The sequence below is a fragment of the Salmo trutta genome, chromosome 21 (assembly GCF_901001165.1).
Source record: "Salmo trutta chromosome 21, fSalTru1.1, whole genome shotgun sequence".
Lineage (NCBI taxonomy): Eukaryota > Metazoa > Chordata > Actinopteri > Salmoniformes > Salmonidae > Salmo > Salmo trutta.
The window spans coordinates 8,953,972-8,976,864 of NC_042977.1; the positions used below are offsets into that span (position 1 = coordinate 8,953,972).

General features: G+C 41.8%; 1 protein-coding gene across 3 annotated transcripts in view; it reads right to left on the bottom strand.

Moving 5' to 3' along the window:
* The window catches only part of LOC115156615 (fibroblast growth factor 12), a 54,828-nt gene extending 33,321 nt beyond the window's left edge, over positions 1-21,507 (bottom strand). Inside the window, exons 1-3 of one of the 3 annotated variants that reach the window (XM_029704114.1) lie at positions 7,783-9,635; positions 6,253-6,300; positions 1,663-1,773 (exon numbers count right to left, since the gene is read on the bottom strand). In XM_029704114.1, the coding sequence (XP_029559974.1) occupies positions 1,663-1,773; positions 6,253-6,300; positions 7,783-7,981 (358 nt within the window). In that variant the 5' untranslated portion in view covers positions 7,982-9,635. Of the gene's footprint in view, positions 1-1,662; positions 1,774-6,252; positions 6,301-7,782; positions 9,636-21,126 lie in introns of those variants that run through there. The other 2 variants (XM_029704117.1, XM_029704116.1) reach the window with 2 other exon arrangements.
* Between the last annotated feature and the right edge of the window lie 1,386 nt (positions 21,508-22,893).

A 22,893-nucleotide genomic window follows, 5' to 3' on the forward strand; every position in this document is an offset into this window, starting at 1 on the left:
ATCCACAGCGAAAGTGCAGTTGTGATAATCACAGGCTTTAGACCTGAATAAATCAAAACACTAACTAGGTTTCCATCCAATTGGCAACAGATTTTCATGCGAATATTCTAAAATTTGCATTAAAACAATATGCGCAATTTCCCACCAGATGGGTTTACCATGAATTTGACTTGTTGCGGATAAAAGGCTGTGCGTGATGATGTAATGCACATATAAATACCTTTTGCGGTTAAATTCCCATGCATTGAATCAAAAAATGCAAGTTAAATGGGTTTTCATCGCATTTTCAACTCTACTGATGGTTTTCTCACCACAAATGTTGAGTTATATAGCGTGTGCCCACTCTGGTATTTCACTTGTGCTCTAGCCAACAGCTCACAGATACAGTGTGGGTATAGCCTATATTATGAGATAATTATGGACAAAATAGCAAAATTATTTGAATTTGTCAAACGGCAGCTAAACATCGATGATGATGTGACCAGAATAAAACCCTCGATATTTATTGGAAAGGAGCATCAAGCTCACCACCTTGCACTTTCCCCACCCTGAGAAGTTCATTATAACTATAACTTATTTAATCTGTAGCCTAATAAACTGCATGCTTTCCCGACAAGTTGTAGTGGGAGGACCACACGTCACCGCGTGAATCCAAGTTTACTTCGATATATGTGCTTATTATATAAATATTTGTCCATAAAAGCATTTCTACCGACATTTCTCGCATAATTCATTTTACCGGCAAAAAGATCCTAACCTTGTCTAGCATATTTTGTTTTGTCGACAATTGGAACGTTTACTGACACATTTTCTGTTTCCATCAGGCGTTTTGACATTCTTTATCCAAAGTGCTTGACTTGCATAAAAAGGTTGAATGGAAACCTGGTTAATGTGGCCCTTACATCCACACAGTGGCACACAAGGGATGTTTTGCTAGGTGCCGGGAGGTGCTTCCATTTGATATAAAAAAACAGATTTAAGTGTTCTCAGTTGGACATGCAAATTTTAATCCAAATAGTTTTTCTTTTCAATCAATATTATAATGGATTTGACACAAACTCTAGGCTGTTTATTTCTCAATATTACACTGATGTGTAATATTGTCTAAAACTGTCACAAGAGGCAAAAAATGATATATGCAAATTGCTAATCTGCAAGACATTGTTTAAAAGTTCGACCCAACTGATTGTTCGCAGCTGGTGTATTTTACATAGTTATATATCTTGGCAGTAGATGGTGGCACTTAACTATAACAAAACTGCACACACATTTTGTTTCACAGTAATACTAAGCTCTGGATAAGAGCGTCTGCTAAATGACTTAAATGTAAATGTAAATGTAGCAGGCCAAATTGACTGTTGCTGTTGCTTTGATCATACAATACCATAAAGGAAGTCATACTAAATGGGGTAACGTGAGTATCCCAGTTCAGAGTCTTTAAAAGTGCATCCTTCCTTCCTTCCTTAAAGTAATCACTGATTAGAAATGACTAGACAGGTGAAAGCTATGTGGTGGAGCCCTTGCGTTCACCTGTCAAATCATGTCTAGCCAGTATTCTGTCAAGAAAGGAAGAACACACTTTTAAGAAATTGGAATTGGGCCAGTGACTAGTGGTCGCCATGCGGCATGCTGGGAGTCGTAGTGCCGAACCCAATTACTCACTGTAGTCGCTGTTCTCGTCCTTGCTGCCATCGATAGAGCCGTCCGGCTGCATCTGCAGGTAGAAGCCCTGCTGGCTGAACAATCGTGTCACGATGCCTTTCAGCTGCGGCTCTGAAACAAAGGACAGACCCCCACCACGCCCCACCCCCCAGGGGCACATCAGACCACACCCCTATCACTTCACACCTCGCCACTACTGCTCACATTGACAAACTAGTAAAACAGATGTTGGGGATGTGGTTAACGGTAAAAAGCCTGGGTACCAGATTGGGGTCAGGGGTTAGAATTGACTTGGCGTAGAACAAGAAAATTCAAGAGAATCAATGGGTGGGCCTCGTAGTCACGACAGTAACCTATGCATCTTAACTGTTACCTTGTTTTACTGCCAAATTGCTAGCTAAGGTATCTCCTAACATCTATCTGACAAACTGACCCTTCGAATCCGGATGCATCTGTAAAAATGATGTAAATCTACTGCACTCTTGTAGACTGGTGATGTTAATGAGTGGTTCTTGAAGGTAATGATATAATCTCAAATGTAATACAGTATATTATGGTGCAACAGCAACTGGCCTATGTTTTGGGGTTTTGAGGGTTGAGATTTGACTGTTCTTCACAATTTTTAATCAGATGATTGCCTTGTGGGAATATTCAGATTGTCACCGTTCCTTACCTTTTAACCTTTTATGTGCTTAACTGAACTTTTGCGTAAATAATGAACTGATATTTGGGATATTTGTGCAAAAACAACAGTTGAGCAACAATCATCTCAAACTGGTGTTCTGCCCTAAGTAACTGTTTGCTCCTAAAAGGGCCTGGTAACATTGGTGAGCCGGGACTTCATAATGTGGGTTTGAGTAACAAAAATCCACAACTGTATGTTGATTGTGCCGTTTAGGGCTTTCAACACCACAACTGATCCCCAATCAAAGGCTATGGTTATATCCTGAGGAGAGTCGGCCCAAAATGTTATACCATCTATAAATAACTCTGAGTTACCTTCCAACTTGGTGGTGCTGATGATATTTGGAGGAGAGCCGAGCTAGCGCTGGGCTCAGGTTGCAGCAATCAACACTTGTGAGGGAGCAGGTGGATACGGAGTTTTAGCCCAAGGCTATGGGAGTCTTCTCTCCCAAGGCAAGAAAAAAAATGTATGTGTGAATGAGACTGTTTATCGTTGGGAAAGAGGTGGGGGTGCTAGAAGATCACGTTGTGAGAAATAATAATCTGCGAACTCTCAGGAATGATTCACATGCCGTTATTTTGATTGTGTGGATAGTTTCATTTCGATGGAGCTCATCACCAGTAGCACTTAGCAGTGAAAATAGATTCTGAGTAAAAACTATCTTGCATTTGGGATTTTTGGTCGTTCAATATTTGGCCTTTATGAAAGCACGTGTAAGATTTGGATTGAACAGCAGAGGAATGAAAGGAGCACCTACAGTGCCTTCGGAAAGTACTCAGACCCGTTGACTTTTTCCACATTTTGTTACGTTACAGCCTTAGTCTAAAATTTATTAAAGAAATAAAAATCTTCAGCAATCTACACACAATACCCCATAATGACAAAGATAAAACAGACTTTGAAAAATGTTTGTTAATTTATAAAAAAATATATACTTATTTACATAAGTATTCAGACCCATTGGTATGATACACAAAATGGAGCTCATGTGAATCCTATTTCCACTGTTCATCCTTGAGATGATTCTACAACTTGATTGGAGTCCACCTGTGGTAAATTCAATTGATTGGACATGATTTGGAAAGGCACACACCTGTCTATATAAGGTCTCACAGTTGACAGTGCATGTCCGTGCAAAAACCAAGCCATGAGGTGAAAGGAATTGTCCCTAGAGCGCCGAGACGGGATTGTGTCGAGGCACAGATCTGGGGAAGGCTACCAAAAAAATGTCTGCATCATCGAAGGTCCCCAAGAACAGAGTGGCCTCCATCATTCTTAAATGGAAGAAGTTTGGAACCACCAAGACTCTTCCCAGAGCTGCCCCCCTGGCCAAACTGAGAAATCGGGGGAGAAGGGCCTTGGTCAGGGAGGTGACCGAGAACCCAATGGTCACTCTGATGGAGCTCTAGAGTTCCTCTGTGGAAATGGGGGAACCTTCCAGTAGGACAACCATCTCTGCAGCACTCCACCAATCAGGCCTTTATGGTAGAGTGACCAGACGGAAGCCACTCCTCAATAAAAGGCACATGACAGCCCGCTTGGAGTTTGCCAATGGCACCTAAAGACTCTAAGACCATGAGAAACAATGTTCTCTGGTCTAATGAAAACAAGATTGAACTATTTGATGTGAATGCCAAGCGTTACATCTGGAGGAAACCTGGCACCATCCCTACGGTGAAGCATGGTGGTGGCAGCATCATGCTGTGGGGATGTTTTTCAGTGGCAGGGACTGGGAGACTAGTCAGGATCAAGGCAAAGATGAACAGAGCAAAATACAGAGGTCCTTAATGAAAACCTGCTCCAGAGCACTCAGGACCTCAGACTGGGGCGAAGGTTCATCTTCCAACGGGACAACGACCCTAAGCACAAAGCCAAGACAATGCAGAAGTGGCTTCGGGACAAGTCTCTGAAAATCCTTGAGTGGGCCAGCCAGAGCCCGGACTTGAACCCGGTCGAACATCTCTGGAGAGACCTGAAAATAGCTGTTCATCAAACCTGACAGCGCTTGAGAGTATCTGCAGAGAAGAATGTAACAAACTCTCTATATACAGGTGTGCCAAGCTTCTAGTGTCATACCCAAGAAGACTCAAGGTTGTAATCGCTGCCGAAGGTGATTCAACAAAGTACTGAGTCTGAAGACTTATGTAAATGTGCTATATCCTTTTTATTTCCTTTTTATCCTTTTTTTTATTATAAATTAGCATACATTTCTAAAAGCCTGTATTTGCTTTGTCATTATTGGCTATTGTGTGTAGATTGATGAGGGGAAAAAACAATTTAATCGATTTTAGAATAAGGCTGTGACCTAACTAAATGTGGAAAAAGTCAAGGGGGCTGAATATGTCTCAAAGGCTCTGTATATTGTGGAAGTGATGCTGCTTATGGAGTCATGCAAAGGTTCATTTGAAGCACGGTTGAAGTTAAGGCAGTTGTGATCCAACTGGATCAACCATCGTATAATCTGTGAAAGTTTAAAATAACCTTCATCATCAAACTGAGAGTGAATGGAAAGTCGCAATCTGGAAAAAAATGAACCCTTCACTTTGCCTGAGCTAAACAAACAAAATTGTGTTTGGATGCAAGTTCATTATTCAATTGAATTTTCTTGGTCTTTAAATTAAACAAACCATTCATTGGTCAAGATCAGATCTTTAGAGGTGTAGCGTGAACGTGTGGACGGGTTCAGATAGGGCTGACGGTGTAGCATCAGAATCATGGCTAGTGTCCACAGTGGATCTGTAGGCCTCCAGAGCTGGTCCTGGAGCAGATTAGTGGCATTCGATCCATACTGTAGTTGAGCCCAGGGTTGGCCTGCAAGCTGACCTCGCAGCAGTGGAGGTTCATGTCGCCTCAGCTGTACACTATTCTGTCCATCAACCCACAACTCCCTTCCCTTGGGGAGGGGGGGGGGGTGGAGCCATCAATCTCTGGGACAGGCCCGCCATCATCCATCATGGGTAGGGCAGAGAGAGTGGGGGCTAGCTGGGGGGGACCTCACTAAATCACATGTGATAACTGCACTTCTGTAAATAAAGGGCTAAGTAATCACTGACAGCAGAGCACGTCAGCTCCATTCAGAGGGGCGGGAAACAGAATGAACGTGCGTGTTGTGCGTTGTGTTGTGTGTGCGTGCGTGTGTGTGTGGGTGCGTTTACGTGCAAGTGAAGTATGCTGGTATGTGTGAGAGGAGGAAGAAATAGAGGGCGAGGGAGTGTTTAAGTATGAGTTTGAGAGAGACGGGTGGACAGTGAAGGAGCAAATGACCTGTTTTTGCACTTGGTATATGCCTAGTATGGGAGAATGTGCCTGTGTGTATGAATGCTGACTGGAGCCATTCAAAATTGCACAACTTTACGTGTATCGATGCAGAGACATACACGGGGACATTTGGGTATGTTGACAAATGGCGTTATGACCATGAAATGGTGAATGATCACCTCAACTACTATCGTCGACAAGTTAGACAGAGAAAACACAGCAGGTCGATGCACACAAATAAACAGACCGTCACCCAGTCACACAGCAATACTCCACATGTGACATACATGTTAAACACAAACAAAGACACACTGAAGGAGGAAAACGAAGAAAACTGATCGGACACATACGAGCTGAAAGACTGAGACAAAAAAAAAAACGAGAGGAGGGAGAGAGTAGCCAAGGACAAAAGAGACTAACTGGAAGAGAGCGTTACAAGGAATAAAGACAAATACAAAAAGCAAAATTGAAAGCATAGTGTCAAACAAAATCAGCAGAGGGGTCACCGGCACCAGACAGGTGCTATAAGCTATCCCCCACCCACCTCCCCTCCCTCGCAACAGGGGTATCGACATGGGCGCGAGATGGGGCGGGGGGTGAGACGGGGAAAAAACACAGCACACACGGATGGAGGCTGAGCTACTGACCTAGCCTGCCGCCCTTACGGGACACCTGTGGAGGTTTGGAGGGTGCATCTTACGGGGGATAAAAGGAAAAACAAGATTCTTTTAACAGACAAATTCCTCCAGCATTGGCTGTTTGTCATAATGCTAAAATCATTATAGCAGTATAGGGATATGAGGTAAAGGACATGTGCTGTCTGTCTGTCTGTCTATGGTCCAGTTCGGGTCTGTCTGTCTATGGTCCTGTTATGTCTGTCTGTCTGTCTATGGTCCTGTTATGTCTGTCTGTCTGTCTGTCTATGGTCCTGTTATGTCTGTCTGTCGGTCTATAGTCCTGTTCTGTCTATCGGTCTATAGTCCTGTTCTGTCTGTCTATCGGTCTATAGACCTGTTCTGTCTGTCTGTCTGTGGTCCTGTTCTGTCTGTCTGTCTACGGTCCTGTTCTGTCTGTGATTCTGGTCCGTCTGTCTGTGGTTTTGGCCTGTCTGTCTGTGGTTTTGGTCAGTCAGTTTGTCTATGGTTCTGGTCTCTCTGTCTGTGGTTTTGGTTTGTCTGTGATTCAGGTCTGTCTGTCCATCTGTGTTTCTCTTCTGTCTGTCTGTGGTTTTGTTCTGTCTGTCAGTCTGTATTTGGTTCTGGTCTGCCTGCCTGCCTGCCTGCCTGCCTGCCTGCCTGCCTGCCTGTCTGTCTGTCTGTCTGTCTGTCTGTCTGTCTGTCTGTCTGTCTGTCTGTCTGTCTGTCTGTCTGTCTGTGGTTTTGGCCTGTCTGTCTGTCTCCCTGTCTGGCTGTGGGGATGGTGCACCTGCTGTACATCACATGACAGCCTTTGGTTCGATAAGGAGAGGAATGATTTGCCCGTTCCTCTTTATCTGTGCACCAGGAGGATGGGAAGAATGATCCCTTAGCATAGTAGGAACGGAGCCTGTGTCCATCAATACGGCTGGGTAGCCTCTTAATCACTATAGCTACCTCACTAAACTGCAATAAACATCCCCACTGCAAGAAACATTTACCATTAAACATTTCATCTCAAAAGCCTTGGTGCACTGCGGTGCAACTTATCTTCACTAAGTCTCAATTTGTATTCATTATTGAATTCTTTAAGGTAGAATTATTCTACTCGGCAAGGGAGATGTAAAAAAAATTATAATCAGGATTAAAAATATATGTAAACCAATATTAGCCTTGCCTTCTAATAGAAATGCACAGCATTTGACTATATGATAGGATGGCAATAATGGTGCCAAGATAAACGATCATTCTGACCACAGCAATATAACATACATATTGGTAACGCCACAACATATACATAGTTTTACATTGAGGCTGATACGGCAGGATGTGGGTAAACTGTTGTGTCTTGCGGTGGTTCTCGACAGAGCTATGTGAGCTATGGAACAGGTGGAATTTTCGCATCGCATTGTCAGGCACCGCGGATAAATCTACCTGCAGCCTTTTGGACGGGCTAGCTGGAGCTTTCGACTGCGGTAATGCCTTAGCTCGGCTCGGTCGAGTGACAAGGGGAACCGCTGCACACAAAACTACAGCACTGACCTGGTCGCCGCCGAGCGGCTGGTCTTTTCTTGCCACTGCAGAAACGGACTTTGCTGAAGACCCCCAAGAAATGCCGCTCGCATATGGAACGTGGGTCTTTGCTGGGGCTGGGGCGCCGTTTAGTAGTGGAGACCCGGTCACTGTTTGACTCCCTCGCCTGGCGTTTCTGTCGGATCAAGGAGCTGGCGATTGCGGCCATCTCCCTCGCGGGCGAGCCGAACCGAAACCGAGCCCAGAATCGTTGGACAGATGTCGAGTTGTGTGCGACTGTTTGGTGCAAAAAAAGAACCCTGTGGAGAAAATCGAATTTACGGTCCACGGGGGTTTACTCAAATGTCATTCCGATCCCCTTTACAAATTCCACCAAGTCCCGCGCATCATCGGGCTTCATACTGCATCTTGGGGAACAATACCAGCCTACAGTAACAAATTCCTTGCAGGGAAAGCGTCAAATGCCATTGACTCATAAAACATATGCCGCCAATTTACGCACGGATAAAATCATGGCTACAAAATGTAGGCTATTCAAAAAAAATTTTTACAACAGTGGTAAATAAGTTTGTGTGTGGTCGGAGCGTGCGTGCGTGCACACAATTGAGTCCCAGGTATTCCAGATGAATGGCGCCAAGTCTGACAAGATCGACCGTCTCCCTCTGTGCAATCCTCATTTGCACGGAAAGTCGGTAAGTGGCAAAATATCCAGCACCACAGTGCATTCGAGACACCTTAAACTTCACTGTAAACAATTTCGTCAACCGCTGCGCTAATGCAACGCCTCGTAACTTTTCAACGTATTAAGCCAAATACAACGCCGAATGGAGAGGCGACGAGAGCTAGGCGACTGTCTATTTGGCTGCCCCACTTGCTCCCGGGGACTACGGGCATTTGTGCCAACGCGCCAGCCGCTCTACCAGTAGCAGACCCCGCGAGCACTGTCGGGGAAAGATAATGGTCTGCGAGAATGCAGCAGCAACATGATGATTGGGCTTTTACGATGTGAGAAAACAAATATGCGTTTTGTTGTTATTATTTGTCCGTAGGTAGGCTATAAAGATTTCCCAAAACGCCTTTTTTTTCTTATTGCCTACAAAACCATCGGTGTAGCCAAAAGGAGTATTTCCAATGCGTTCCGTATGGATGTGTGGCGCGTGCTCTCGCCGACAGGCAAGCGTGGATGGGCTCACCTTTCGATCTCTCTTTCACTCTACGCAATCATACGTGATTGAGGTTTGGATGAGGAATTCTCTGGGGCACGGAAAAAAAATGAGAGGAGCACGGAGAGAGCTAGAGGCAGGAGGGGCAGCGGAGCAAGGGAGAGTGTGTGTCTGTACACGTGCCTGTTAGAGAGAGAGAGAGAGTACGTGTATGCGTAAGAGAGAGAGGGTCAGCGCGGATCTCCAAAATAACGGTGTGCTGTGGTCGTCCCTACACCCGGCCAACCCCAAACTGTCCACGAATTTGAGAAGCATGTCGGCACCACATTTTTTTCATGGGACAATGGGACTAGAGTCTTTCTTCAGTTTGAAATGGAGCAGTGAAGAATGTCATATCATCTAATGCTACAGAGACAACTTGGCCCAATGGTTTTCACACTGTACCATTCAAATTCCATTGGTTTATGAGTTCATTTCGCAAACAGCAGTTTTATATCGTATTGTTTTGTATACTGCAGTATTCAAGTACGTCCATATTTAATTGGGTCTCACATTAGTTTCGAAGTGTCAATGGACACGTGATGGCTAAAGAGTTTATGCAACATCACCCTATACGAATCCCAGCGCACAATGCAATGCATATACTGGTAGAAATAAAGCACATATTGATAAGGCAGCGACAACACAACATAAATAAATGACAGACATATACACACACACACATGGATCACATGAAATACAGTGACTTTATGTGCATTTTAATTTGGTGAGAGTAATATTTTCTGTTCCATGCGTTATTACAGTGTCATTACATTACAAGGGTGTCACGACACGTTATAACAAGTGTTATATCAAGTCTGCCAGTGTTAAAGTGTTCTGGCAGTGGCAGGCCCTCTCAATGAAAGTGCCAACTCCTGACCTCTGTTGCATTAACTGATGAACGGCGGTGTGTGTGTGTGTGTGTGTGTTTGTTTGTGTGTTCTTTTTTTCTGGTGCCGTGTCCTACATGACGTGCGTGTCCACATGTAGCACACACACGACAGTGGCACAGAGGGTGGGAGGGAGAATGACGTGAGTCGTACAGTACATGGAAAACCTCTTGCCTCCCTGCCACAGAGAGTTGGCATGAAACATTCAGGGGGAAACTTTGTCTGGGTTTGACATCTCTTCTCTGAAAACGGAATCAATGATTGAGGAAGCTCCTCCCTCGCTCCTTGTCTTGACTCTACCCCCTGTCTTCTCAAGTAAGTTTCAAAGTAAGAGACACAATTGTCAACCTAGGGGCCACTTGGGATCCATAGCTTATAAGTCTGGGGCGGTGAAAGGGGTTTGTGTGTGTGTGTGTGTGTGTGTGTGTGTGTGTGTGTGTGTGTGTGTGTGTGTGTGTGTCTGTTTGCCGTGTGAGTTAGTGCCAAAGTGTTCATGCATATTGTTAGGTGGGGTGGTCCAAGCGCATATGTCGAAACTGATATTTAATTACTACCAGAAAATATAATCAGTAGCAAATCCCAAATGACTTCATTATTCATTTTTACTGTTTGTCGCCCTGAATGGCACCCTATTTCCCTAATAGTGCACTACTTTGGACCAGGGCCTATAGGGCTTTGGTCAAAAGTAGTGCAATATGTAGGGATTAGGATGCCATTTACTGAAGGATGCATCCACTGTCTGTCACCCCACATAATTCTCTGACACACCGTTCCGTGGAGAAGGGGTTCATGGGTATTATGGAGAATTCTTGGAAAGGGGAAGTGGCTCCCACATAATTAAATTATATATAATCTCTTACAGAATACAAATAGAATAGCTCTCTATGGTGGCTCCACTGTGATGCCGAATAAAGACCAGGCCCAAATGGGACATATGTCATTGTCACAATAAGATTTTAAAAAATATTTAAAAAATAAGCTTTTCTCTAATGGGTAACTACTTTACGCAAAGTGAATTGTACATTATATGTAAGTTCTCTCTCCTCAAGATGCCTACTGCCTCATTCCATCTGTCCCCACACAATGTCTTCTTGTGTGTGGTGCTATTTACTGTAACACAAGTAGTTGAGAAACCCCTCAACATTTGTTTTCATTTTGTGGATGTTATCATTGTTTAACTCTATTCAATCTGTATTATTGTGCTGAAATGTCAACATTAAACAGTCTCTATTACATGACCTATTCTTGTTTTTGTTTGCTCTATAGTATATACCCCTATAGGTAATATATTTACTGTATAGCATTGAACTTCATTATTTTATACTATCAATAACCTGAAATGTCTCCCATCAGAGTCAAGGGAGTGATATTTTGTTGTTGTCATTCCTGTTTTTTTTATGTTTTATGTTTTTCTACTTCATAATTTGTCATATTGTAGACATGAATCAACATATATCATAGAATATCAGTATATGTGTATGTAAATGTTAGTAAATACTTTCTGTGTAGTTGTCACTGTTCAAATCCCACTGGGCAGAGACGTCAGTTCCAATGTCTAGTTTTGATTTACCATTTGGTTGAGTTGTCAACTAACATGAATTCAACGTAAAATCAAATAAATGTATCACCATGTCATTGGATTTAGGTTAAAAGTTGGGTGAAAAAAAACATGAAATGCTCTTACAGTTAGTTTTCCACGTTTATTCAACGACATCAAAGATTTTTAGGGTTGAAATGACGTGGAAACAACGTTGATTCAACCAGTTTTTGCCCAGTGGGATACAAATGCTCCTTTATTTGTTGATCAACAAAATGAAGTAATTTTTGTCTCAACAAAGCTTAAAGGTCCAATGCAGCTGTTTTTACCTCAATTTCAAATAATTTCTGGGTAACAATTAAGTATATTACTGTGAACATTTTTCTATAAAAATGGTCAAAAAGAAACAAAAATTGCTTCTTAGCAAAGATCAATTTCTCAAGCAAAAATGTTGTTATTACTGTCTGGGATCGGTCTGAGTGGAGAGGGGAAAACTGAAAACGAGCTGTTATTGGCAGAGAGGTTTGGAACTCTCTTATTGGTCTATTAACAAATGTATAATGCCTGGTGATGTCACCAGGCAGGCCAAAACTCCATCACATCAAAACAGTTTGACATTTCAGGCCATATTTTCAAACAGAGTTTACAATAAAAAGGCATTATCATAATTTTCACAATTACACAGTATTATTCCAACCTCCTAGTGTGGAAAAAATACATATAAAACATAGGATTTCACGTTTTTTTGACTGCACTGGGCCTTTAATCAGCATTCAGACTGTTGTAGAGTGATTCTCGTTTTACTAGACAGGAAACTCATATCACCAACAAAATTAGACTTAATAGATTCTTTCAAATTCTGAAAATATTGAAACATTTACAACAACGTGGCCAAAGTGATCTTGTTCACCAGCTGTGAGCCTGTCAACCCTGCGGTGCAGTGCCACCAGCAGGCCACTGCGTTCCAAGAAGAACACTACAGATTTCCTTATATCTACCGCCATCTTGTGGACATTGCGTCTTTGTCATGCGTCAAGTATTTTAGTGCTCAATTTCAGTTGACTTGTCGTTAGAGCATACTGCATTTGTTTTTTCTGTATATAAAAGTATTTACTGTACTGGAAATGTGACCATGACACAAGGAGGAAGTGTGATACTGAACTTTTTCATGATATAGTAATAAGTGCATCTTAGATTGTGTTACGTTGTGTACTCTATTGGCATTGGAATATATAGTTGCAACCCTCTCCCCCATTCCATAAACATAATGCAGTATTATGGAATGTCAGTTTTAGTGCCCTCGGGAAATAAAGTACACATGTTTTAGCACCATGGCATTGAACTCCATTTTGTATCTTTATATAACTAGGTAAGTCAGTTAAGAACAAATTCTTATTTTCAATGACGGCCTAGGAACAGTGGGTTAACTGCCTTGTTCAGGGGCAGAACAACAGATTTTTTATTTTGTCAGCTCGGGGATGTGTTCTTGCAACCTTTCGGTTACTAGTCCAACACTCTAACCGCTAGGCTACCTGCCGCCTATTATGTGAAAGGTCAGAGTAGATACAGGTAACTGCCAAAATAAAGGGCATACTTGAGTAAATGAGGGATACAAAGTAAGCAATTAACTTCCCATCATACTCAGGGTCATGTATAAAAATGCCCAGTTGCCCATTATTTTTTCTAACATCGCTAGAAAAAGAGATCTCAGTGACTTTGAAAGAGAGGGTCTCAAAGGAGCATAAGGAGGCTGTTTAAAGGGTGTGGGTGTGTGTGTGTGTGTGTGTGTGTCAGTCACCGGATCTCAACCCAATTGAACACTTATGGCAGATTCTGGAGCAGAGCCTGAGACAACATTTTCCACCACCATCAACAAAACACCAAATTATGGAATTTCTTGTAGGATAATGGTATCGCATCCCTCCAATAGAGTTCCAGACACTTGTAGAATCTATGCCAAGGTGCATTGGAGCTGATCTGGCAGCTCGCGGTGGCCCAATGCCCTATTAAGCCACTTTATGTTGGTGTTTCCTTTATTATAGCAGTTACCCGTAGATGCCTTGCCTTTATAAAAATACTCAACGTTTTGCTTATAGACATTTATACTTGTGTACTAGTCAAGATTTTGTCCTTACTCTCAAAAAGTAAAGGAAATACAATGACAAAGACACATCTCAAGCCCTCTTTTTAAAGTTAATTAAAGTAGAAATAGAGCATGCACACACACACACACACACACACACACACACACACACACACACACACACACACACACACACACACACACACACACACAAGCGTTTGGATATTCCAAGTATGCATGCGATGAGGTTAACTTCTGACATAAAGCAGGCCATGATGGGGTCAAATCTCTGGCAACCTACATACTTGTTGCTATCATCTTTTACTATTGATTCTGTTCCCGAATGCCCCGGTGAAATTCTAATGAGGAATTTGTGTTATCATTGGAGATGGTAATAATGTCAGTCAATAGACACAATGTTGCTGGGCGGGAAAGTGAAAGGTTTCAAATCCCTCATCCGACTTGTTTAGTTTGATTATCAAAAGGATGCCTAAATGTTGTCCTCCAGTATTTGCTGTCGTACTTTTCCACCATTGAAAATGTGCTTCCAGCCCATTTGTAACTGTTATATGATTTATAATATGCTGGGACTAAAATTGTGGTAAAGGACAATGAGGAGAGGGAAATGGGGAGGATCGATGTGAATAATGCTCTATACTGCCTTTCTCTGTACTCCCTGAAAATGTACAGAAAATTTAAAAAATTGGTCACAAAAAAATTAGATGGGAAGTTAAATGAAACCCAGTTACTACTCTGCTTTCATTTTCATGAATGACATCAGAGTGACCACAAATATAAAGTCATTTAGCTATTAGGTTTTAAAGTGTGTATGATATTAACAGGCATATCCACCTTTTAAAACCAGTATAATACTGTTCACAAAAATGATTCTGTAAGGGATGACGTAGCAAAGAACCTGGGGCCAGATTTACAAAAAGTTTGCAACTGTGTGCATGTATCAACCTGTTATTTACAGAGGGGAACAGATCACAGAATGCACCTTTAGTTACACTTTACAATAAAATATGATCTGTCTTTACACTTAGTGCCACCCTTTGCATTTTAGTCCCTCTTGGAATGAATGAATGACCATTTTTGTGTCAAATTGCCAGTTGGCAACCCATCCCAAACGGGTTTAATTGACACATCAACAAACATTACAGTGATTCACAGTGATAATTCTTCTGGGGTTCTGTGCAGTGCGCACCACATAAATAATGAAAAAAAATCAATACATTATAGTAAATAAGGTTATCCAAGCAATAATAATAACCCTAAAGCAGTAAAAAAAAAAGAAAGAAATACAATTAAAATAAAACACGGATAAAAAAAATACAGAAAAATTCAAAGGAAGGCATTTAAACCCGGTCTGGCACAAATAAAAGATTCAAGTGTGAGAGATATTTTACCTACACGCATACAGTATGTGCACTTTGCTATATGTCTGAAGAAAAATATTTTTATACTTTAATTATAGGTCACCGCTTTTCTTTAATTCCAGGCTTTAACTAAAAATTCTGAAAACATTTCAGTTTCTCCTCATCGCTCAGCCACATAATACCAGGGTATATCTGGTGGGCTTTCTGGAATAAGAGCAAGCGCATATCGTATTTGAAAGTTCAATAGAGGATAACATTTATTTAATTCTCTATCTCTTCGAAGTCACAATAATTACATAGTCTTTCCTCTTCCATTTTCACCACAATACTGACCTGTTTCAATACGCTGATCTTACCTGTGCACATAGCGATATCTTGCTTTTAGGTAGGTTGTACATAATATATAATCGCAAGCACAAATTCACTCAAAGCCCCTTCCTGCAGTCAAATGACCTAGTGGCCTCATGGGTGGAATGTTAATAATATTTTTTATATTTTAATAAATATTAAACATTATTAATTAAACAGCCGAGAATCCGGTCAATACCGTTTGACAATCTATGTCAAACGGTTTTGTTATATTTCAGTCATCTGTGAAGTGTAATATTGGAATGCAAACTCAAAATTGAATACTCTATATCTGACATGGTACAGGTGTCTTATTTCTTTAAGCCCATAACCATGTGTGTGAGGTGTACACTTTTGTTTCAAAGTAGATTTGTTTAAGACTACCAAGAATCACTCTGTGACCCTGATTTAGTCTACTGCAGTAAAAAGTTAATCAAACAAAAGGTTCTCAATTTGGGTTTATGATTAATCTCCTCCACCCATTTATTTTCATATTGCAGGAGAATAACATGTTTCCACCTCCCATCTGAATTGCAGTTTCACATGTGAAATTTGCAGTTTCACATGTTAAAAACATTCACATGTAAGGGGCCTCCTGAGTGGCACAGGAGTCAAAGGCACTGCATCGCAGTGCTGGAGGTGTCACTACAGACCAGGGTGTTGTCCCATTGCGCTCTAGCGACTCCTTGTGGCGGGCTGGGCGCATTGCAGCTGGTTAAGCGAGCAGTGTGTCAAGAAGCAGTGTGGCTTGGCGGGGTCATGTTTCAGAGGACACATAGCTCTCTCCTGAGTCCGTACGGGAGTTTAAGTGATGGGACAAGACTGTAACTACCAATTGAATATAAACGAAAAAGAGGTAAAAAGTACCAAAGGAAAAAATAAATAAATATATATATATATATAATTTCACATGAAAATTGGATATGTAGATTTACATGTGAAAAAAACATGAACATGTGAAAATCTCACTTTCACATGTGGAATTGCAAGTTCATATATGAAAAACAATCATGTGAAAATCTAATTTGCAGTTGCAAAACCCCACTTTGTGGGGTTGAAATACTGTTATTCTCTGTGAAAAGATGGTGTCAACATATTACCGTAACAATCTCTCCACCAGTGGAATTAGGGTGACCACATCTAAAAAGCCCAAATGTGGGACGGAACAATTTTGCGGGACATTCACAGAACAGAATATATTTTTGGGGGGGCAGGATAATGGATCAATCTCAAATGGCAACATAGTTCTGCTGTATGAAGGTCACTGCCTGTTAAACGGGTAATCCTTAGTTGTTACATCAATTTGATTCTTGAAGAACGTTATAAATGCCTCATGAGCTTATTTAAACTGTTGTACCCAATCAGAACCAAAAATATAAGCTTGTTTTACTTCAATGTTTGTAAACAAAGTAAATGTAAACAACCATTGTTTAGCCTAAAAATATGGTTAAGGGCTCTATTCAATCCGTAGGGCTGAAGATTCGCAATACTTCAGTGGTACGGATTGAATCCAGCCCTAAAACTATCATTTTGATATCATGAATGGTCAGTCCTTGCATCGATAGCGTAGTCTATAGATTTGAGACTAGTTGCATTTCTCCAGCCCCATCCCCCAGCTTTTAACTTAAACTGTGGTGGGGAGTAATAGTATAATTGAGTAATAGTGTTATTATATGGCGCAATCGTTTATCTGACTCGTGAAAATAAAATAAAAACACGTGATTTTTTTCATGTTTTTTTGTAAGGGTCCCTAAATTTGGTTTTCGTGCAAATGTTCAGTCAGACTGTTGGAAAAGGTCAGACATTTTGGTTGCAGAGGCTCCCCCTATGGATAGATCCATTGAAAAACTTTGCTGGCTGTTCTGACAATTGGCATAGCCAACAGTCTATCACCATACACACCTTCCATCTCACCTCACATGCTTCCGAGCCCATGTCCCCAGTTAACGCCAATATAGGCACAAACTTGTGGACCTAAAAGAATAACGCATTGCTCTGTTATGGACAGGACACATGCGTGTCTGATACAGTTTGGCATAACCAATATTTTTGAGGGTTTCTTTTTTTTCTCAAGAGCTCGACCTGCTGAGCTGCCGATAAGAAGGGTCATATATTAGTAGTAAACTCAAGAATTTCTTCACCAAAACAAAACTGAAAGACTTCTCTTCATACCGGTTGTTTTTCTGATTGATCATGAGCCTCCGTCTTTTACACCTATTGAACTGCACATAATAACAAACATGGAAACAAAAACAGGTGCAAACTTTGCACAGGTGAAATCACTTAGTAAAACAGGGCACTTGGTTTTAACTGCTTCATTGTACTTCTACTTCATTGTAAATTGAAATGATGGTTCGTGGGACTACTATAGATATTTCATTGACACAAATGGTCATTTGCATTATACTGTTGGAATGTGCTAAACGTTGATCATTGAGGTAGTAAATGAATGACAGGAAGTAAAAGAGACTGGGCGTTATGTTAGAAGTGAATGGTTCTCTGAAGAAAGACAGAAGGCTTTGGAATGTGTTTGATGGATGAGAGGAGAGCGATGTGTTGATACAGGAGAGACAGATGGACATCTGTGTATTAGATGAAAGAGGGGTTGAGGTCAGGAGGTGAGGACAGACTCTCTTAAGAAAGTAATACATGTTTGGAATCCTGTTACCCTCTTTATTAGCTTCCTGTCGAGCCATAAAATGTAAGGATTGGAGAGAAAGGGGAGTGTCTTAAGTAGGATGCATATAAACTGTGAAGTCTGAAATCTTTTGCTGTCTGTTTTCAGCTGTACAGAACCTTTGGGGAATGGTTAAACTTGGTTAAAGCTTCTATAGTGTCCGTGAGATATTTACTCTGAAAAAGAATAACCTAACAATACACATCATACAGATTTGTACCTTGTATCTATTTAATGAACTAGCCTGGTCCCAGATCTGTCTGTGCTATCATGTCGACTCCTTGTCATGCCAAATGACAATGAGTGGAAAGGAGTGGCATGACCGCACAGAGTTGTACCGAGGCCAGGAATGAACCCTCCCCTAACATTCTCAAACAGAAGTGGTGAAACAATTGGGAAACAAGTGGGAACAAAGCTAACCCCAAGAATAATCTGCATTGCATACAGTCAGAAACCTGCAATAGTAGGCTAGTTTTAGAAAATCTAGTTTAGTCTGCAAAATCTCAGTCATGCACCATTGTCTAATAAAAATTGACTTAGCTAAACTCAGCAAAAAAAGAAACGTCCTTTTTCAGGACCCTGTCTTTCAAAGATAATTTGTAAAAATCCAAATAACTTCACAGATCTTCATTGTAAAGGGTTTAAACACTGTTTCCCATGCTTGTTCAATGAACCATAAACAATTAATGAACATGCACCTGTGGAACGGTCTTTCTGACACTAACACCTTACAGACGTTAGGCAATTAAGGTCACAGTTATGAAAACGTAGGACACTAAAGAGGCCTTTCTACTGACTGTAAAACACCAAAAGAAATATGCCCAGGGTCCCTGCTCATCTGCGTGAACGTGTCTTAGACATGCTGCAAGGAGGCATGAGGACTGCAGATGTGGCCAGGGCAATAAATTGCAATGTCCGTACTGTGAGACGCTTCGCATTTATCGTTGAAGGAATGAGCATTACACCGAGGCCTGTACTCTGGAGCAGGATCGATTTGGAGATGGAGGGTCCGTCATGGTCTGGGGCGGTGTGTCACAGCATGATCCGACTGAGCTTGTTGTCATTACAGGCAATCTCAACGCTGTGCGTTACAGGGAAGACATCCTCCTCCCTCATGTGGTACCCTTCCTGCAGGCTCATCCTGACATGACCCTCCAGCATGACAATGCCACCAGCCATACTGCTCGTTCTGTGCGTGATTTCCTGCAAGACAGGAATGTCAGTGTTCTGCCATGGCCAGCGAAGAGCTCGGATCTCAATCCCATAGAGCACGTCTGGGACCTTTTGGATTGGAGGGTGAGGGCTAGGGCCATTCCCCCCAGAAATGTCCGGGAACTTGCAGGTGCCTTGGTGGAAGAGTGGGGTAACATCTCACAGCAAGAACTGGCAAATCTGGTGTACTGCAGTACTTAATGCGGCTGATGGCCACACCAGATACTGACTGTTACTTTTGATTTTAACCCCCCCCCCCCTTTGTTCAGGGACACATTATTCCATTTCTGTTAGTCACATGTCTGTGGAACTTGTTCAGTTTAAGTCTCAGTTGTTGAATCTTGTTATGTTCATATAAATATTTACACATGTTAAGTTTGCTGAAAATAAACACAGTTGACAGTGAGAGGACGTTTCTTTTTTTGCTGAGTTTAGTTCATTTTTCCAAGTTGTTTCAGTAAGATTTCCAAGTTGCTGAAGATACCATTTCCTGTCACATGGAAGAATGGAAAATGCTCATCGTGAAACCTAAAACAAAGTAAGCATATGGAACAGTGTAATTTCATGACATCTGTATAAGGCACCGTTTCACCAATAAGCTTAAGTGTAACTCATCTTGTCTGAAAAAGACAGGGAGTCTAGTACCTATACTGCTTTCTCTATAGGGGCATATCTGTCTCAAATCAATGATATTACAATCAAAATGAAATGGTGAATTAGCTTTGAAGGAGATTGTTGTAGTTCCCTTCACTCAACTTCTTAAAGGGTATCTTCACTATTTAAGCCGCTAAGTCCTTTTTACCACTCATCTGTGATGTCTTAAAATTGACACTAGAATACTATAACAAAACAGTCATAATCATATGCCGTTTTAGCCACGATTTGACTCTTGTTGTATACGTATAATTACAAGTCTAATAAGTTCACTTTAACTTCTTCAAAATTGCTGTATAGGATAGTCAGTGACTGTGCTTCTCTATTCAGTTGATCCCAGTGTGGATGCTGCTTTTGGTCCAACTACCCCCCCCCAGGAATCAACTGTGCTTAATGGAGTTTCTAATTGTCTCTGCCCTGAATCTGAGCAGCGCTAGAACTGAAACGACTTGAGGTCCTATGTGATGAGATGAGACGGAGGTGTGAAGGGATGGTGTTGCCTTTGTTTCAATTGAACAGAAACTGGATTTGATCAGATCGGGATGAGGAATATTAATAGTGTTTCGTGTCATTGATGAAGGAAGTGAGTTGGATCATTGCGGAGAGCAGCGTTGCAGAGGGGACTGCAGGACTTGCCAGGGGTCTTCAAGCCTAACTGGGTGAACCGATGCTGGCATCTTTCACTAACAAAGACTATGAATATGTATGCTGTCCATGGTGCTGAAACATAAATATTGAGTGAAATGGTAAAAGCAGGGGAATCTACTCCCAGCAAAACTGAGTTCAAGACTGCCACTATGTATGCTGTCCATGGTGTTGAAACGCAAGCATACATAGAAAGATATGAGTCGTTGTCTATGGTGCTTAAACCTAAACGTATTGAAAGCTCTGGGTTGCTGTCTAGTGTTATGAAATGTATGAAATTACATTCCAGGCCACGTAAGTTTAAGACGTGAACCCGTTTTGTCGCCTATTGGCTGTCCTGGTGGCCTGCTTAATATGCAGTGCTGTAAATTACTCCTTCCTAAAATAGCATTTCCAAATAGCTCTATAAATGCCAGGTATCTCACATAAAGCTGATGAACAAGACCACATGTCTGAGGTGTGTTAGATTGTATGAGGACTTGGAACACAAATGGGTCTTTCTACAGTAGTGTTGGGATGACGAGTCCCGCGCACTGCCGTCACTGCGCCGCGCTTCGGCGGGCGAGAGGCAAAACTCGGGACAGAGGCAAGTGCAAGGGGAGCCTGTTATACCGCAGACTCGGAAGATGTTACTCACACACTCGGGTGGCCAATGAAATTGTTTCCCCCCTCTTTTTTATCATCGCCCAAGAGTGAAAGCATGCAAGGGTAGAGGCTATGTCTCACCGGCGGTAATTGTGGTCGACTTCGATCGTTCTCCACAGAAACACTGCAGCATATGCGCTCCTTTCTGAAGGAATGGCCTCAGAATCCTCATTGATTTGGGTTGGTGGGAGCCTTCCTCAATCCAAGCAATCCGGACACACTATCACAACACTGGGTGAGGTAGCATAGCGTATAGCCACCTCGACTCAGAGTAGCCGCTCTCTAGGTTCACCAGCTTCAAAACGCCGGAAGGGCACAGTCTCCAGGACAAATTACGCAAAAATGAGGCATAGTGAGTGTTTTTTTCCCCCCCTCTTCTATTCTCGTCCACCGACGGTCATTCAGAACACCCTGTCTTCCAAGGCTAGGCTACGCAAGGACGTTAGAATGTGCTCCTAATTTGTACAGCTCGTCTCCGCGTCTTCACTAGCGGACGTAATATCAGGGAGGGGGGAGGGAGAGAGAAAGAGAGAGTCCTAGTGCAAGCAGCGTGCACGCAAAAGTTAAACTGCAGGGGTAAGTGGCGGGACGGCCATGAATGAGGTAATGCGGTACCGCGCTGTTCGTCCAGCCGAGACAAACGCGAGAGACGCTGCACAGCTGTTGGGATCAAAACGCCAATGTTCCGCGATCCATAGGAAACCCGGAGGACAACGTATAACCTACGTCAGATGCAGCCGACGGTTTAAAGACAAAAGATGAGCAAATGCACGGTCATGATGAAAGGGTAGCGTAAAGAAACTTTTAGCCAATAGCCTACCACGCAGATGTCAAGTCTATTACAGAGGTTGACTCACTCTGAGTTCTACATCAACTATTAGCCTACTGTGCATAAACTTATCAGTGGTCACTGTCTGGTGGTGACGTAGGCAACCTAGACATCTGAGTAGTACGACTATATTTGGCCAGGACAGATTTTTTTAATAATGTCTTGCAGTACCAATAGGTACCAGTACCAATTCTGCTGAACTCCCCAATCTTAGGTGAAATAAAACAGACATGAAAGTTGCTGTGGCTTGTGAATATCTTAATGATGAGTGATATAATAATATGATATGGTGTATTAATATCAAATATCATTGTCTCTTGATGGATGTACCCCCCTACAAGTGCTTAATTTAAGCTTTTGAAAATAAAGAGGAATGATTATTGTAATTTTTTTCAACATTATTATTTCTATAGAACATCTTGAGTTGTTCTATTATTACATTGAAAGATACTGATATAATTAGTCATTTAGTTTATTTTTAAACATCTTTCTAAAAAAAATGCTGTTCCAACTTTGATGTCACTACCGAAACACACATTAAAAGACCAGAATGTGTGTGCCTTATGCCACACCCCGACAAATATAATAAGGCAAAGAGATTCCACCCCTCTCCAGCATGGCCACATGGTGAGTAGTCTGTCTGCAAACATTTGAGAAAGTGAATAAGCAAGTTGGTAAATCTTCATGTATTTTTAAGAAGTGTCAATACCGAACATCTAATATTTCAAGAAATATGTAAAGTATGGTTTTGGGACTAAAATATATGTTTGCTGGGATGTACTGTACATTTGTCCAAATGAAAGCTACCCAGCCATATGCTAGCTACGGGGATTAATTACAGTAAAAAATAAGTAGAATTTGTCCAATCCGAAACTGTCACAATCTAAACAATTGACACCATAGAGATATAAAGAGGCCTCATCTTTGTATCTGTGCCATTATGGTCAGCTGTATATAGCGCTCTCAGAAACAAGTGGCATTTTCCATTGTCAATGGACCATTCTATAACTAGAGGTCGA